Raw genomic sequence first — 18,120 nt, forward strand, 5'->3', positions numbered from 1 at the left:
CTTTCCTTATTTCTTCCTTATTGGTGCACCTGCAGGGACCTACCTCATCTCATATTCTGTCATTTTACACCCAGAACACCAAGCAGTTTTATTTCTGCCTGTGAGATTTCTGTGCTGATATCCCAATTCCTACATTAGATTTGCAAAGATCAACCTGTGACATCTCAGAACCAAAGAGGCAAAGACAAAAGTGAAATGGTTGGAAATTTTTGTGCCTTGATGCACAGACAGGCCTTACCTTCTCTATTTTGTCTCTATATTTTCATTGTGTTCACAGCTCACCTCATTCCAACTCCCCCTTCCTAACTTTCCTCTTAGCAAGACTCTAGGGCCTGTGGCAAGCAGCACGCATGCTGATGTTCAGCGGCCGAGAGACCGAAGTCAAAATGATGAGAGTCAGTCAGGCAAGAAGGTCATTCTGACCTCAGCTAAAGCAGGAAGAACATACTGCCTTCTGGGAAACGGTGTCCTGTTTGAGACGGTGTAGGCTTGATGAATGTAAAGGTTTACGTGAATTTATTAAAATCCCTGCATCAAAAAAAACATAATGAAAAAAAACTGTACCAGTTGAAGACGTGCAGCTGATGTAAGAAGTCTGATGCTGTGAACGTTTTTATATCAATCACAACTTCCTGCTCTGAATGTTCATAATACAGCCATCTGTAGGTATGTTGGCTGTAATGTGGCCATCTATTACAGACACCCACAGGGAGCAGACTGAGTGAAAACTAGGCTAACACACACAGTTAACCCCATTTAAGTAGCATGAAGGCTTTTTAAGGACTAACCTTCCCCAAAGGCAAAAGGCAAATTGGGGTAAAGGAAACCAAAAGCCTCAGAAGCACTGAGCAATATCAGCTACAGTTTTAGTCATCTGTCACTGAGAACATTTCCTTCAAATTCCTTCAGCCTGCACACAGAAGTGCTTCATAGAAACATTCAGTCAATCATTAAAATTTTTTATCATGCTTTACTTTATATCTTGGTCTTACTGTCTTGAGTTTTAGTGATTGCACTTTTTTAAATGTATGTCTTATGTAAGACTAGTGTAACTCTTATCTCTATGAGGCTCAGAAAAGCAGATTAAGAAATTTATATCAAACGTTCCTCCGCCAGATAACTTTGTACTGTACGTATATCTTTTCTATTTCCACTACCAAAAGAAAAAATGGACATATCCTGGTACCGACTCATTGCTTCAAGGCAACTGTACTAACAACTGGGCCATAGTATATTCTACTCAATGAATCAAATATGTATGTTACAAAAATTACAGTCTCCACTGTTAAATATTAAATAAATGTTGTAACAGAAATAGACTTTCCTGTGAAGCTGCACTCATAACTAAAATATGCCTTTATTTATATATTTCCAGTTCAGTCAGAAAAAAAACAACCCAAATGTTCATAGTTTTGTATGTTCAGTACAAAAACATGAATAAAATGGGCTTTATTTTACTTATTCTTGTACTTAAGTATTTACTTCTTAAATTTGTAGAATGTCATAAATGTCAAACTTGGCTATTGAAATTACAATTAAATGTTGGTTCAAAAAATAGTTGACAGATTAATTGAAAAAGCAAAAAAACAAAAAAAAAAAAAGAAAAAAAGAAAGAAACAAACTGGTATGCTTTTTATTTTTATGATTGCCCAACGCTGCACTGTTATTTCTACAGGCTTGTATATCCTGCCTTACTGAACATCTTTAATTTCAGCTCTCTCCATTCATCCATTATCTAATATGAGTCCTTGCAGCAATTTTAGCACAATATGTGGTGTACGTATTGTGCTAACATATTGTGAACAACATATTGTGAACAAGTCACCAGTCCATCGCTGTCAGGTTCCATGTTTTTCTGTGTATTTATTTCTAGTTTCCTGTGTGTCTGAGTCTCTGTGTTGTCCTGTCTCCCTTTGATTAGTTCCCAGGTGTGTCTTGTTCCCTGATTACCCTCTGTGTATTTAGTGTCACCTGTGTCTCTGTGTCCTTGTCGGGTCCTACGTCTTTGTCACGTCCTTGTCACGTCCTTGTTACGTCTTCCTTTGTCTTCTTCTAGTTTCGTCTGTGTGCCAGTCCGTCTCGTCCACTGTTAACAGGTTGCTACCGGTGACGAGCCCAGGTTTTCGCTCTGCCGTGCTGCCCGGAGTTTAGAACTTTGTTGGGACTGTGTTTTTGCTTTATTTTCATCATTAAATATCATATTCCAACCACACCCTGGGTTTTCCGTTTGCTGCCTCAACCCCTCACCACCACGCTTTATGACAATCGCAGGGCAACAAAGAGACAGAAATAAAATGTATCTGACATTGATTCACAAATATAAAATACTGTAGTTTGAGTTTAAAGTGAGTGTGATTCTCTGCAGCTTACAGTAAATTCAAAAACCATTTTCATTAAAAGTTCTTCGCTAGCAAATTGTAGAAGGATCTAAGTGTTTGAAACTTTATCATTTCAGTTTACTCAGTTTTGAGAGGCTGCAGCAATCATATGTTTATCCCATCACTGACAAAAATTAGAAAAAAAGTTCTTCCATAAGGTCAGGTATCTTTCTGCCAACTTGCACTACTTGTGGCGTGTTAGCAAACATAAACAGCCATTCTCAGGGGAATCAAGCAGCGCCACCTTGACATGTTGGAGCATATGGCCTTGCTGCTGTAGCTGGAAGAGTTCAGAGGGAGGCTTTTGGCAAGCACAGGTCCATGTGTGTAACGAGTCTGTGGAGTCACTGTCGGGCTACTGCAGAGCTTGGCCAAGCACCAGTTTGACGGCAGCAGCTGGAGAAAAGTGATGTAATAATCCTGTTGCCATGGAGACCCAGTGGTTTCCCCGCATCTCCAAAAATTTCAAGGGCGGTGGAAAGTCACTGGCTGGCTGGGACACAGCATTGCTCTGACGAGATGCGAGCATGGCCAAACAAAACCTTCTCTCATATATAATAAAAGGAATATGTGCCATCTAAAGTTAATGACGGGCTTCACATGCAGCACCAGAGTTAGTGCTAAAATGCATATTAATATGCATTTTAAACAATATTGTTTGTGTAAGATATCCTATTATTTCAAAATGATGAAAATAAAAAAAAAAGATACTTTATTTAAAATCACAAAGACCTTTGAAATATTATTGATTCAGTGTCAAAGCAGCTGCGCTGGGATTAGTCAAATCCTCAGAGAAGTCAGTAAGCTTCCAGACCGATGGCTTGCAAATCAAAGGGGGTCGTGGCGTGAAAGAAATGAAAAAAAAAACTGCATTTCAATTGACTCTCCACAATATTTTATTTCATAAAAGATTCAATACAGAGAGATCAAAGCAGGTTGAAAAACTGTCTAAGACTGTGACAGGAAAGAAGATAAAGAAACAACAAAAGGAACGAAGGAAGCAGTTTACTAAAGAAGATCCGTGGTCTGGATTTATCAGCCTTGTGTCTGTTTTATAGAATATAAATAAGGTAATGTCAAGGTCACGATGCTTTGTTTCTGCAACTGAATTCAGCATTTTATTTATGTTTAGATGTTGATTACAAGGCAATGATATTTCAACCAGTTTTTGATTATTTGTTTCTTATTTATAAAGTGTAGATATAAATTAATTTGTCCTCAATTAAGGTGTTTTGAGTATATAACACAATACATAACACATTGGAACAAATTTGAACAAATATTCAGATTCCTGAAACTTTTGGGTTAAAGGGTAGATGCTGGTTGTTCGATTAAAGACATACTTAAGTGTAGTTACCTGTACATACTTTAACATGTTGTTTTATGAACATGTTTTCTTCCTCACTATTGCACATGATCATAACAATAAAGAAAGAGATAAGTTGTTTATAAGTTGCTGTAATGCACCTGCTCACAAATCCACTTTTACTTTGGTGCAGTGTTCTGTAAGGACATCTGTGATTCATAACAATATGCATAAATATGAATTGATGCAAAATTGTTTCCTTATCTGAATTTGAACAAACTGCAACAGGACAGAAGTTTGGCTTCTGCATTGAAGATGCAAAAGTGCATCCCTTTAGTGAATCAGAATGTAAGTCTCTCATTAACCCAGCCAGATTTGGTAAAACCCACATTGATCAGAAACATATTGTTCGAATAAGAAGAGTTAAGTTGTCAGTGAAGAACTGCTAAGTGAGTGAAATCATCTCAGTTGCATTTTCATTTCATTTTGCTTTGCCTTAACACACAACTTAATTTTACATATTAAGCATTAGCTTCATCAAAGACATTTTGCATAAATTGACATTATTTAAATAAATGATGCATGCACACATGTACCCCATTACACTACATACTACCGTACTAGACAACAGTAGATGTTGCCTAGTCCTTATGCATCCCAAATATCACAATAATTTTAGCACAAACCAGCATTAGAAGCTACATGAGGGAGATCTAACCATTTCTGAGTCATTCTCATGCTGTCATCCTCTCTGGGAGCCATGAAGATGGAAAAAGAGAAGAAGAAAGAGCTTGAACCACACAGGAAGATCTGCTCTGCCTCTTCTGGTTTTAAAAAGGAACATAAACACACTAAGCAGAAGTCAGTACTGCATAACAGCAAAGAATCTTGAGATCACAAAGCCGTCTGTTAGCCCTCTTTTAGTCTGACTCCTATGTTCGCCCTTCCAGAGGATGAGAAAGATACCAAGCATTTGTAAAGACACAAAGAGAAGAGACTAATGAAAAGTGGACCAAAGACTGACCCTGTGTTTATGTCTGCAGTGAAATAGTGCAAGACACAAAGGAGGGAGCCAGTAGGAAGCTCTTTGACTGGCATTTGACTACAGTACGCACTATTTCTCAATGTGAGAGAGCCACTAATAGCTACGGTTACCCACAGTTATAAAGGGCGATATCAAGAGATATCAAAGAGCGAGCGATTAGTATTCCACGCACACATAGTTGCTCCACTATAGCAAGAGTTTAAAAATAGACCACAGCAGACTTGGTCTGAGTAGCATAGCTAAAACGAGGGGTGCAGTCACAAATGAGAAGGGGGATCCAGACTGGTCTGGAGAACATGACAGTGACAATTTTAATGGCTCTTTATTGTGTAATTATGCTTATTGCCTTTCTTCAAACAAGTATCCCACATTAAAACATTTTAAAAAGCATTAGTTATGGTATCAATGGAGATTTTTAGAGGCTCTGATATGAAAGTATCATATGATTCTTACTCGGCTAAACAAACAGAGATTTTTGCTGTAAGACATCAGGCAGGAGAACACTGTTCATGGAAGTCACAATGGATGGAGCCCAAAATATCATTTGTCTCTTCAGCAAATACTTGCACATGGCCAATTATGTTAATTAATGAGATCATTTAGCAACTTCTGGTGACTATTTGACAGTCATTGGCTATTGTCCTTATTGATCATTTAAATTCACTTTGATGAAAGAGATTAGCTTTCTAGCTTAAGTCTGACAAAACTAGACGTTTGCCATTAAAACAACTACAGATATATACATGTTAGAAGAGCAGTTGTTTTCTTGTTGCTATTTAATAACTATTTTCTAACTATGTGGGATCACACATCTGTTATTCTTGAATGGCATGCCAATGTTCAAGAGAAGCTAGGGAAATAGGTCTCTGTGCAATGATAGTTAATGAAATGCACCTAGGTTCTTTGATTAACTTATAAAAGTCATTACGTTTAAAATATACTTAACATATTTGATATTTATTTCATAGGAATTGTCAGTTGTAACAAAGAATTTTCCACTGGTGAGTTTCTCTAAAAAAACAATCCTGTCCTAATGTGTGACTGTTTTCTCACAAAATAAATGTATTAAGAAACCGGATCTCCTTCTTAGCGGAAATTATCATATTGAAAATAAATATTCATTTAGTTTTGGGCTTGTCACATATTTTAACATGAGGTGCACTATGTACTGCAGTTACTGACTTTTCATAACTTCTCCTCTGAACCTCACTTCAAAAAATCGGTACTGTTCCTGAAAGTTTTTACTTGCTAGTTTATGTTTACTGGCCAAAATGCTATTAATTTCTTGGCTATATAATATACAAAAAACAATATTTTACTATGCGCAGGACACAGTGTGGTTTTGTGGAACAGGATCATCATCTACAGAGACCATCAATCCTGCAATGACAAGCCGGGGTCCTACTGGTGAGCAGTTGAATCATTATCTACTCTATTTTCTTTCTAATTAATATCAAATAAAGGTCAATAACGGCACAAATCTTTAAAAACAAAAAACTATGCATGTTAGTGGGAGTTCAGCTGTCCTGTTACCAGTGAAAGCCATGCCATTCTGCCTGTTCTTGGTTCAGTGGAGCAATCCCGTCTGTCAGATGGCAGGAGATAAAAAATAAACTATAGTGGCGAGAGCCGCGATTCTTGGAGAGGGATTTCTTCTTACATCTCTCCCTCACAATGGTCTCTAAAGAGGCATTTCCTTCTCCAAGATTCTTTCTGCTGTCATTGTCATGTGTTTTCCAAGCAGTCTTTAAAAGACATTATTTTTAACATTTATTTATAAATAGATTGATTCCAAGCATGTTCAATGAACAGTTGCACTTATTTTTCCTCCTCTACCTATTGACAACCTGGGACAGGATGTGTGTGTAATGATGGTATTTTGAGAGGCACATAAAACATAGATACATGAAAGTGGAAAAATGGTCATTGTGTTCTATGCAAAAAAGAAAAGAGAATATAAGTTTTACAAAGTCCAGCTCAAGGTATAAATGGCAAGATATAAAAGGCTTATAAAACATTTGAAGTTTTTCATTTAATATTTAGAAACAGTTGTATGTTTTAGGGTTAAAATCAATACCTAGAAAAACATTAAAAGAATTTGCAGGTAGTGTCTTAATGCAAAACAACAAAGAATATCTTCAGAGCTGCTGCAGAGTTCACACCATGGGAGATTAGAGCTGCCAAATTTGCTTCTTCATCCTGTACTGTTAAAGTTATTCAACAAGAATACCAGGCCTTTATTACATGAAACAACACACAGGGAGGCACTTTCCCTGGGGACAGCAAACAGGACAACTACAACACAAACACCCACACACACACCATAGACCACAGCACATAACCTCAGACAGTGGAAGCACTCTTAATTAGATTATGGTAACTAATTAAGAGTTACACCACAAGTTCATACACAGTGTTTGAGTTTTAATAGTACTCATTATTCTGTAAGTGTAAAATATGACATCACAAAACAAAATTTTTCTTATGCATTTATGCATATTCATTTGGTCTCTGTGACACAAAGTAATTAGTAGACAGTGTTTCCCTTTAGAAAAGTTCTGAAGTTATTACAGCCATCTTTCTGGGGTAAAGCTGTCATTTTTCTGAGCCCAGATCTTTTATCTTGAAGGTCTTGCACAAATGCACACTCACGGAAGTGGGCTTAGACAACAGACACTGCTGTCTGCAATGTGCAGAGCCAGCAGGCTCCCAACAGGACATCAGCATCTGAGTGTAATTAAAGCTTTTTGCCTTTTCAAAGTATCCTCGTACCTCAGTGGACATAGGATACTGCAGATTTTCTCAACCCTGTAGGAATTCACACAAACTGTCACAATCACACAAGCACCTTCAGCATTTCTTGTCGAAAGGCTAGTTTTTAGTGATTTAAAAAAAGAGACCATAATAAACATTTCACAAAGTTTTACACATCATGTACACAGATGATGCACAATAGACAAAATTTGTTAGAAAGGACAAAAAGGCACATCCTTTAACTTGCTGCCTTACTTTATGCACTTTTGGAGATTTAACTTTTATTTTTGTTTTGCTTTTCTGGATCATTCAAGAATGCTGCCCCCATAGTTTGACACATTTGGAGAATATCTGCAACATAGAGGTAGCAAATGTTGTTGGCAAGTATACCTACCAAGAAGAACTGAATGCAGTTTTTGAATCAAAATGTGCTTTTGTTTTTATTGGTCTCATGTTATACACCTAAAAAAACAACAATTTATTGGGAATTCTTAAAGTTTTAAGAGCTAGTTTTCTTAGCACTGATACACAAGAATAACACTAAAAACTACTAAAAAAACGCACAAATAAGTATAACTAAAGCTGCCTTGGTGAACTTTATTTGTATAGTGATAAAATGGCAACCAAGAGAGGAAGTGTCCAGAATTGAACATGTGAGCCATGACTGAATACAAATCACACCACTGCGGTTGACAACGGTAAACACAGAACCACTGCCATGCCTCAGCTTTTCCTTTCTAGCGACATCCTCGGTGGATCCTTGCCGTTACCCAATAAGCTTTGTTTCCCCTTTAATGTCTGACATGAAAGAGTGCAGGAGAAGACTTGAGTGAGAATGAGAGACAGCTCTCTCATTTCTGTAAAGCCGTAAAGATTTCCCAGCAGTGAATCCTGCGCAAGAGTAAGATGGATTTCTCCGCCTGTCTGATATAAACCAGTGTTGCAGCATTAATACACATCCGTTCTGCTAATCTCCAGAGTGTTGCTGCTGCTGAGTGGAGAAGAAGTATACAAAAAAAATGTAACACTCTTCTGAAAATAAATGGAGTAGGAACAGTATGCACTATTAGAAGTAAAAAGTAGATAGGAGAGACACAGACATAGCGAATTACAAACTATGGACCATTCATTAGTAAAACCTGTTCTTTTGGGCTGTTCTATTCACTGCATAATCCCCATTCTAAAGCTGTTAACATACATCCAGGAGGGCAATTTGGTTTGAGCTGTTAAAGTCTGGCTGTTGCTCAGCTCCTGAAATTGTGGTATAATCCTCTCCGTGTCTCCTGTATATGACAGGGAAATTACATAATTATGTTTCATCTACAAATTTAAAACGAGCCTAACTGGGGACATGTTCACACTGCACACAACGTCCTCAGTACTGATTATAACAATTTATTGCAACACTGTAGTGCTCTAATGCATGGATGGCTTGAGCTTTCTAATTCTCTAAGACGCAAATTGTTCACATAAAAAATAAACTAACGGCTAAGTGAGGTTGCGTTTTTGTACGCAGCCTCTAATGCTAATGTTCACAAGGTAACATCTTCATGTGCAGGTGAGATGCTATGCAGAGCAGTGACGTGCGGTAGGGGAGGCAGGTGAAGCTCTCATGGAAAAATAATATATAGCTAATGATAAAATGATTTATATTGCTATTTTCACCTATTTTTTGGCCTATTTTTCATTTAGTGTAACCAATTCTGATTAGCTTTTCTTCAAAATTGCTGCAGCCTCTACTGGCTGTCTTTTGTTGAAATGTCTTTAGCGTCATTACCAGTGTGACATATTGCATGTCTTCATTGTGTTGTCTGCAGGTGTCATGCTTACTCAGGCAAAGCTCATTAACCCGCTCGGCCGCAGAATTGCCAGCTTAGAGAAGGTAGATCGTGACTGTGAGGAAAATAACAGTAATGAAAGTAAAAAAGGGAACAAAGAGAGATTTTTGGGTGGAATTTGGGGACCAAGAGCATAAAGAAAGAAGACGGCTGCAAGAGATATCAAAAAGACGGGTAGAAGAGAGACAGTTAAAAAGCAAATAAATAAAAAGGGAGAATAAACAGAATTTGGTTTACTATTAAGAAACCTCACTGAAATTGTGCTGAAACACAATCTTCCACACCCAAGACTTTGAGTGTACTGGAAAGTAGGTTGCCTTTATTACTCTATGGTAGTTGCACTGCTGATCATAGTTTGAAGCACTGACCCCCCTGATATTAATGACAGACATTCGGAAAACAAAAGATGGCATAATCCCAATCTTGAACAAAGGCATTTTCACATATTTTTCATACTTGTCAAAGAAAATGTGAAATTCAAGACCAATATCATTGAATTAAGCTAATAAGATGAGCAAGACTTATCTATATGTCTGTCTATCTAGCTATCTATCTACTGTCCGTCCTTTCCCCTTTACTTAAGATGATTAATCCTCCTGAAATCTTGTTGTGTCTGTAAGATAAACGCAAGAAAAGAATTTTGCAATACTCTACACAAAAATATACAAATGCAACTTTGAACATGTTTCATTCTCAAAAAATGCATTTTCTCTTTCTCTCAGTCTGAAAAGTCTTATTTTTGATGGCTTTGAAACTTCTGAGTCCCAGAACTCGTCTCTTCCAAAGAAAATCACTAATTTGGGATTTTGAACTTAAGGGCTTTGGGTTATACAGGCCCATACACTATTTTTACATCCATTTGAAATCTACAGTTATATATTACACATGAGTATTTAGAGTTTTCTTGGTTGCTGTCATCCAGCTGTCAACTCAAACTTTACATCGTCAAAACAGTTAACACAGAGATAGTCAAGAAAAGCTGTATATAGTCAGTCTTCAGCAATAGTTAATTTTGACAGACATGAAATAAGCAAAAGATAAAGTTATAGAACAGCAGCAACTGGTATGTAAGCAATTGCTGGATGTCCAAAAAATTTGCAATTCATCTGAAGAAATTAGAAAGTGAAACTGTAATGTGCACTATGACGAAATGTTGTGGAAGCTGAACAGTCAGTTACAAGATCTTTAATTCTGATCAGAAAAAATGCACTGAAGAAATGAGAAAAAACTGCAGATAAATTTGTTTTACTTCAATAAGAATCTGACTGTATTGTTGTGTTAACTGAAACAAATTCAAGCTAAATCAGACTCCAATGTTAGACGTATTATACTGAGAGCCTTGAGGGCTTACCTCACCATTTCTACACATTAAAGATTTACATATTATCTAGCTGGCTCTATCATAAAAAAAGATGAGTTACTTTCACATTATGGCAGGACTGCTTATAGCCGGTGATGATGCAGCACACAGAGCACTTTTACTGTATGTTAATGTGTTATCTCTGAGAGAAAAAAAGTGTGAAAGTGCCATCATTCCCAGTTTGTGATGGATGCCCTTTTTGTCCTTTTGAGCTAATAAGACCTCTGGTTGGATTTTGAAAATGCTGGCTTCATTGGTATATGGTAAATGATGTACACTGAAGCCTTATAAAGTAAGGCTGAAAGAAAATACACACTTTCTCACACTATTAAATGTGTTACGTGTAGCACGAAGAAGTGTGAGCTGCAATCAAGCCTATTAACATTTTCTTTGTTAAGATGCCAAAAATCTAGAGATGCAGAGTTAGTGAGCTTATTTACTGAAAGAAGTAAAGTGAGTTTGAACTAAATGGTGAGTGGTATATCCTTATTTAAGGTTTTGTTAAACCATGCCAAAAATGAAGTCTTGAAAAACCAGTTTGACCAAATGAATTAAATTAAACCAACTATGCATGAGTTTCAGCATGGCTTTGAGGTAAAGAGTAAAAGAACAGGCCCTTGAATGGATGAAAACAAAATATGTTCCAACCTCTGTTCCAATTTTAGCAGAGCACACTAGGAGGAAAACATCATGAGAGCAGAGAGACCACTTTGGAGAAAGGAGCAACCTATTTCAATAATGCATTCACATCACAAATGAGACACTCCGCTTCCAAGTTCTGTATTTGGCTTCATAAGAACGGCCTTAATTTCATTAGTGAGCTATAAAGAAGCTGAGCTAGTGCCAGGTGACTAAACCACTTACTCACACTGATGAAGTGCTACTCTTTGCGTCAATGGTATTCTATCATTCATTTTCCTTTCAATTTCTGAAATTCATATTTTGGTCCATGATAAGAATATGAATTAAACAAAAAACTGTAAATGACGTCTCTGTCATCTCTCAGATCTCTGTCTGACTCGGTAGGTGGATGTGATGGAGTGTGCTTTAATTGTAAAAACAATACAAAAGTCTGAGACTGACTTTCATTTCCTCCAAAAAACCTCATTCAAACAGTATATCTAATATATTTAATTAGAAACTAATGAAAAAGTGGCTCAAGTAATTAGGTGTGTGTTGGGGGCAGGTGTTCTACAGTTTCTTTATGCATTGGGATAAGGTTGATTAACAGCACCAGACTGTGTCTAATTAAGCTGCTTCCATGACAACAAAATTCAACCAGAACAAAATAAAACGAAACTCCCAGGCAAAAACATATGAATTAAACCATCGGGGTGTTTGTTTTTCTGTCACTCGACTAAATAGGAAGATAAGAAACTGGATGAAATTGTTAATATTATATGGCATTTTGATTGTAAGTATGTTTCAGACTAAAAATATCAAAATTCCTAAATCATTAAGACACAGTACTATAACTTTGTTACCTTACAAATCAATTTGAGAAAATATACATACTTAGAGCCTAAAAATACACTAATGATCAACACTATGCATTATAAAAGTCTACTTGACAGAATTTAATGTGTTTTTAGGACTTATGTGATGGACCAACCGTTGTGCAGATAAATAACACAACAATGTTTAGTAGTGAGGTGAAAGGAAATTGATATATGGTTATCAGATTTATTACAAAGCTCTAAGGAGTGTAGTTCTCCAATTCATACTCTTTTCCACTGTGATTTTCCTTCCGCCACCTAAACACAATTATAAATCCAAGGTTAGAATTAAGACTATGGGTTAATGAAATGAAATAAAAAAGAATCAATAAAGTTATGAGAGACCTTTTAAATGTCCTTGCAGACAGCTATATTTTTTTGGTGTCAGGATGACTTCTGGGATTTAAGTTCGGTTTAGGAAGTTATTAATTTAATATAACTAACCCAAAGCTGAGAGAAGTGGATATTTATCCTTTAGCTCCTTCATTTCAGAGCTTCAGTGCCCACACAGCTTCCACTGTGTCACCCTTGATTTCTTACACTATTTTCAGAAACAAATAAAAGTCCTTTGCCAGAGGACCTCAAAGACTGCACAGACCACTAGAATACAAAGAGATAAGATGTAGCTGAAAGAGAAAACCAGCGAGGATCTACAGTGAAATCTTAAAATCAATCCTAAAACACAACAAACTTTGTTGTTACTATTTTTGTATTTCTTCACCTCTACAGCACAGCTGCATCCTTCTTCTTGCTTCTACATCAATTAATCATCTGCCTAATTTCCTTCCTGCAAAATCATTTGTGTGCATCAGTACTAGGCTGGATCATACCAGTTTGTTGCATAAATGTAAGCGTGGATGTCCTGAAGGGTAAAGCCATGATGAAAGAACTTGAAAGATCAATGAGCATGAGTTTCCCCATATTTTGGGAATTACGGAGTAATCAGCAGCAGTGTCATTATTGGCTGAGGGGACCAAGTGTGCTGGTTGCATGTAATAAATGGATGTTGATTAGAGAATTTGATTAGGCTTGAAACCTGGCATGCTAATTTGCAAACGGAACAGTGTGGTGCCACAGTTTGTCTAAAAAGAAACACATTTCATCTGTCTGTCAGCTTCTGTGCTGCCTGTAGCTTTTCCTTTAAGGAAGGTCATAGCTAGCATCATTCCCACATGATGTGATTTCAGTGTAAAAGTGAAAAAGGCTAATTGAGCTAAACGTAGAGTTCACCCGCTCCTGGGCCTCATGAGGACCCTTTGTTTCTGGGACACATCTCTGAGGTCTCCAGGAAAAGACAGAAACCTCACGCTCTCATTTTCAATGCACACACACAATGTTATCCTTCACAATAATAACTCGAATGTCCGGACTGAAGGTGAGAAATGAGATCAGCAGTGTTAGATTGTTTGTACTGACTCTGTAAAACATATTTATCTTAGTTCCCTGAATGTCATGTTCACAAGAAACATTATAGTGGTAAATAAAACACAATTGATTAAGCTGATTATCCCATTTATGTTTCCTTTGATTCTCAATTAGAGGTTCCTAGTGTAAAATAAAAGCATATTTTATAATTTCTCTTTATGAGAAAAGCGAACAACAAAAGCTAATCCCTCTCACTGGAAGATGCACAACACAATTAAACATTCTGTCCCTGATGTGTGCTTTCATTTGGAAAAGAGTGGGACCATCATATCTTGGCAGCCGACCACTTTGACTCATGTTGGGGTGATGGAGTTGCTTAGATGGCAAGGGAGAACGAACCGGGTCAGTACACACAACTCATTAAAAAATACATCCAACATTTTATCTTTCTTCGGCCAGATGCTGTGCAAAAATATCCAGTGTTTTGTTTGTGAAGAAATTGAGTTCAAGCACTGTTTTCGAGCATATCATGTGTGCGAATTTTTAACAATGGTCTTACACAGATCTAAACTTGATAAAATGAAGAGGGTTTTGTAGAACATTAAGTTCTGTCTTGTATCCTGTCACAGTGCCCGTATACTGGGATCAGTGGTATGGAATTCAATATTCTGTGGGTCATTACTGGATACGTTGCTTTTAATGACGTTAATGTGTTGACTTGAGTTCGGGAGCACACCTCTAACCACACCTCTAATTTTCTAGGCAGCCTATTTATACACTGCTCACCCACTCATCTCAGTCTGAGGTTTCGTCAACCCTACCCTCTACCTCTTTCATTTCATCCCTCTTCATTCATAACCATGCTTTGCTTCTTTTTGCTGGAGTTTTCAACTAGGGGGTCCCATGAGGGCTCGGGAAAAATAAGAGGAACCGTTTCGCGAAGACCAAACCCAGAAGCAGAGTCTTCATCTCTCAAGCCCTCCATCCCTTTCCCCAGATAACCAAATCATTCAGATCGGATGATCTGAATGATTTGGATCATTCAGATTTGATTTGGATCATCCCTTCATCCCATCATCCCCTCATCCCTACATCCCTTCATCAATAAATCTTTAAACCTATATCTTTGTGGCGTGGTCCTTGCTAGTGAACTGTAACATGAATATAGTGCTTGTTAAAAGTATTCATTCTTTATCATGTTTTATGCTTTTTTTGCTTTTACAAATCAATCAAAATCAACAAAATTTGTGTTTTTTCACTAACATACTTCAAAGTCAAAGCATTAATAGAGTTCTACAAATAATAATTAGAATTGGACACAAAAATTTAACATAAAATAAGTAATAGCATAAATATTCAGTCACTTTAAAGAGATTGGCAAATTCAACAGAGGTCCAGCCAGTTGGTGCTAGCAATCTCAAAATGAGTGGAATGGAGATCAGCTAAGTATAGTGTGTGTCTAAAGTGATAATAGCGTAAAGACAGCTTTGGTGGTTAATCAGTATTCCTCACTACCACTACCACTACAACATGAGTACAAAATAACACTCCAAACAAATCAGAGAAAAGGTTACTGAGGAGTATACGTCAAAGCTTTATGGGAGAGGTGCAATGAGAAAACAACAGTTGAAGAAAGCTCGTGTGAAGGCTTGACTGGATTTTGCCAAAAGGGAAAGTAAGAGACTTTATTCTATCCAGTCCACACACCAAAATGAATGCATTTTAGTTTTTACGAAAATTGCTAAAACCTCATCTCATTCTCATGATTCTAATATGAATTATGAGATATAAATTGCATCTCATTTGCTGAATGTATTGATGCCCCTTAAGAACTGGGTAATTTCTCCAGCTACACAGAAAACTATTTGTTTAAAAGGAATTTCATGGACAATTCATTGAAAAAACATCCACCTTTATCTCCACTTGTTTTCCACTTATCTTCCTAACAAAAAAGAAGAGGGCAAGCAGATAAAAATCTGAAACTGTCATAGAGTCACCTCTTTTTAGTCACACACACTCACTTGTTATACATGAGAAACTTGCTTTGCTTTTCCTGTCATTTCCTGGAAATATGCAGGTGTTGATGGCCTCTATGTGCCGTCATCTCTGATTCAGCAGCACTGAAATCCCTTTAGAAAATGAGCATCAAACGCGACTGCAGAAGTGATACAGTCACACATCAAACGCAGAGAGACACTTGTTGTATAAAGCACTGAATATGCATTAATTATAATGACTCAGACTCGTGCCCTTAAACTTCAGAACTCACACAAATGGTCTGAAGTCATGTCTCGTCTTTATTTGTGTCAATATTGACCTTTAGGACAACCCTAACCTCCTAAAAGGGTTTTGTTTTAACTAAATATTCAAGGCTTTACTAAAACAGAATAAGACTGATGAGTAACAGGACTGATAAGCAGCAAATACACAACCTCAGAAAACTATAAAGCAGGCCTTCAACAACCTCTAACATTATTTATCTTACATAACAACATTGGTCCAAAACAGAACTTGAAAAGTGATAAAAATGCCTGGTCTAGTAGTTTGTCTATTTTAAGCAGTACATAATTTTCGCAATCAACAGACAATAATATCTATGACAATGCCATTATGTTGTAAAATATATTTATTTTCTCGTTTTTCATGAATCTGTGCAATTTCATTGAAGACATTTTGCTTGATATTCATGAAACATAAGTTTGATTTTGTTTTTATTTGAAGGGTCTTGCAGATTTTGTAGGCTTAGATATATTTTGACCCAAGAAGCTCTTTGAATTGTTAGGGTTGCCGACTCCCGGTCTTTGTTTTCTCAAACATTTACTGTTTGGGACACCTTTAGTTTGCATAGTCTGCAATAGAAAAAAAGCCTAATTAAATTCAAGAACACACACAGCCTTTTTAGTTATAGTCTCTATACTGTTACACTTATTTTTAATGTAGACCTTTATAAACTTACATTTTTACAAGACAGCAAAGAATTTTTAATAATATATGAGCAATAATCTGATTAACTGGTCCGCCTGGTTTATCCCATGTGGTTCAGTGGTTGCACACTGAAACCAATCATCCTGCCAGTAGATCCAAAAATCTCCACTAAGCCAACTACTGACTTTGCTCAAAACCAGATTATCTCGATTTTAAATCCAACGCAATGCAAGCATAAAGCTGTAAAATATAAGAGCTTATGCATAGATGGATTTTTTTTTGTGCGTGTTATGCACCCAGTTGGCGTGTAGTGCTGTCTGATTAATCCTTAAAATTTTCTACGCAGTGCACGCACAGCATGCGGTCATGATGATGGCATGTCCTCACAGGTAATTCTCTGACGAAAGCAGCTTCTGCAGCCCTTCTGTCCTGAGAGGCGTCAGAGCACAAAAACGCAGCCACATCCGTCATGAACCAGCCTCTAAAGAGGATGGTGCCTTCTTTCATGTGTTTACAACAAGCAGTGAAAGACATGAACGGACAAACGTCATTTCACTTGATCACTCCCTCCTCCCTTAACGCCAAAAAAAAAAAAAACAGTGAGGTGAATGGAGAAGGAGCCCCCACTGACCTGGATCGTGCAGGTGTACTCCGAGTCGTCCAGCAGCCTCACCGTGCAGTTGCATTCCCTGTCCAGACTCCTGACGCTGCTGCTCATCAGTCGGCTCAGCATCTTCTCGATCGTCTGCAAACGGGACCAGAGAGAAGCGCGCGCAGCACATAGATACGGGTCGGCTTTCTGTCAGGTTAACGGCGTCCCTGCTCCTTGCTCCAACACCTGGTCGGTGGCGGCGATTGGTGCATCGTTTTATCATCAGCGTGTGAGTGACTCTTATCAGCAGCGCGTGTCTTCACTCGGACAGGACTGGAGGATACTGCATCTGCATCTGCTGCCCGTGATGATAATGATGGTCTGGTTGGCCCGTCACCCCCTCACCACACCTGCCCAAGCCCTTGCCATGCCGCTCGCAGTGCTTCTGGTTGCTGAATGAGGAGTCTGCCAGCCAGCTGAGCTTTGGCTGAGATGCTGCCTTCGCAGACATAACGACAGGAGGCGAAATTCCGATAGGCTGCTGTACGTCGTGACGGCAGCCACATGGTCGAGCATAATAACACAGCAGGGCCCCCGCTAAACAAGTCAAACTTTAGACAGATTACAGACTGAGTACATTTTTTCAACAACTGAAATATCAAAAGAAAAAAAAACAAAACACAAGTTAATCATCTCTTGTATGATTTATATATTTGATATTTTTAATTTAGGTTTTTCAGTTTTGTAAACAGGAATTGCAGTGGCTCTGAAAACGCTCACATGCCTGTTGAAATGTCAATTTCTGTGATTTGATAAGTAAAACTTTTATGCCTTTAGTTTACCATGGACTGTGCAACTAAAGTGAAAGCTCATTTGAGGAAAAACTCAAAGGCTGCAGTAGCCTGGTTGGGAAAATGGGCTGACAAGAAATGTCAGATTAGGAAAATTTCTAGGTAAAGTGACTGTCAGGTCAAGATGTAGCACGTTCCAACAGGAGGAAGGTTGAATGATGAAATGAAATGAAAACAAAGTTTATTTTAAAGGGTGTAAACACTTGTAAA

General features: G+C 37.6%; 1 protein-coding gene across 1 annotated transcript in view; it reads right to left on the minus strand.

Moving 5' to 3' along the window:
- frmd5b (FERM domain containing 5b) overlaps positions 1 to 17,528 on the minus strand; it is a 53,954-nt gene extending 36,426 nt beyond the window's left edge. The window contains exon 1 of the mRNA XM_044144445.1: positions 17,099 to 17,528. Within this exon, the coding sequence (XP_044000380.1) occupies positions 17,099 to 17,200 (102 nt within the window). The 5' untranslated portion in view covers positions 17,201 to 17,528. The remainder of the gene's footprint in view (positions 1 to 17,098) is intronic.
- Between the last annotated feature and the right edge of the window lie 592 nt (positions 17,529 to 18,120).

Source organism: Gambusia affinis, linkage group LG02 (assembly GCF_019740435.1).
Source record: "Gambusia affinis linkage group LG02, SWU_Gaff_1.0, whole genome shotgun sequence".
Taxonomy (NCBI): Eukaryota; Metazoa; Chordata; class Actinopteri; order Cyprinodontiformes; family Poeciliidae; genus Gambusia; species Gambusia affinis.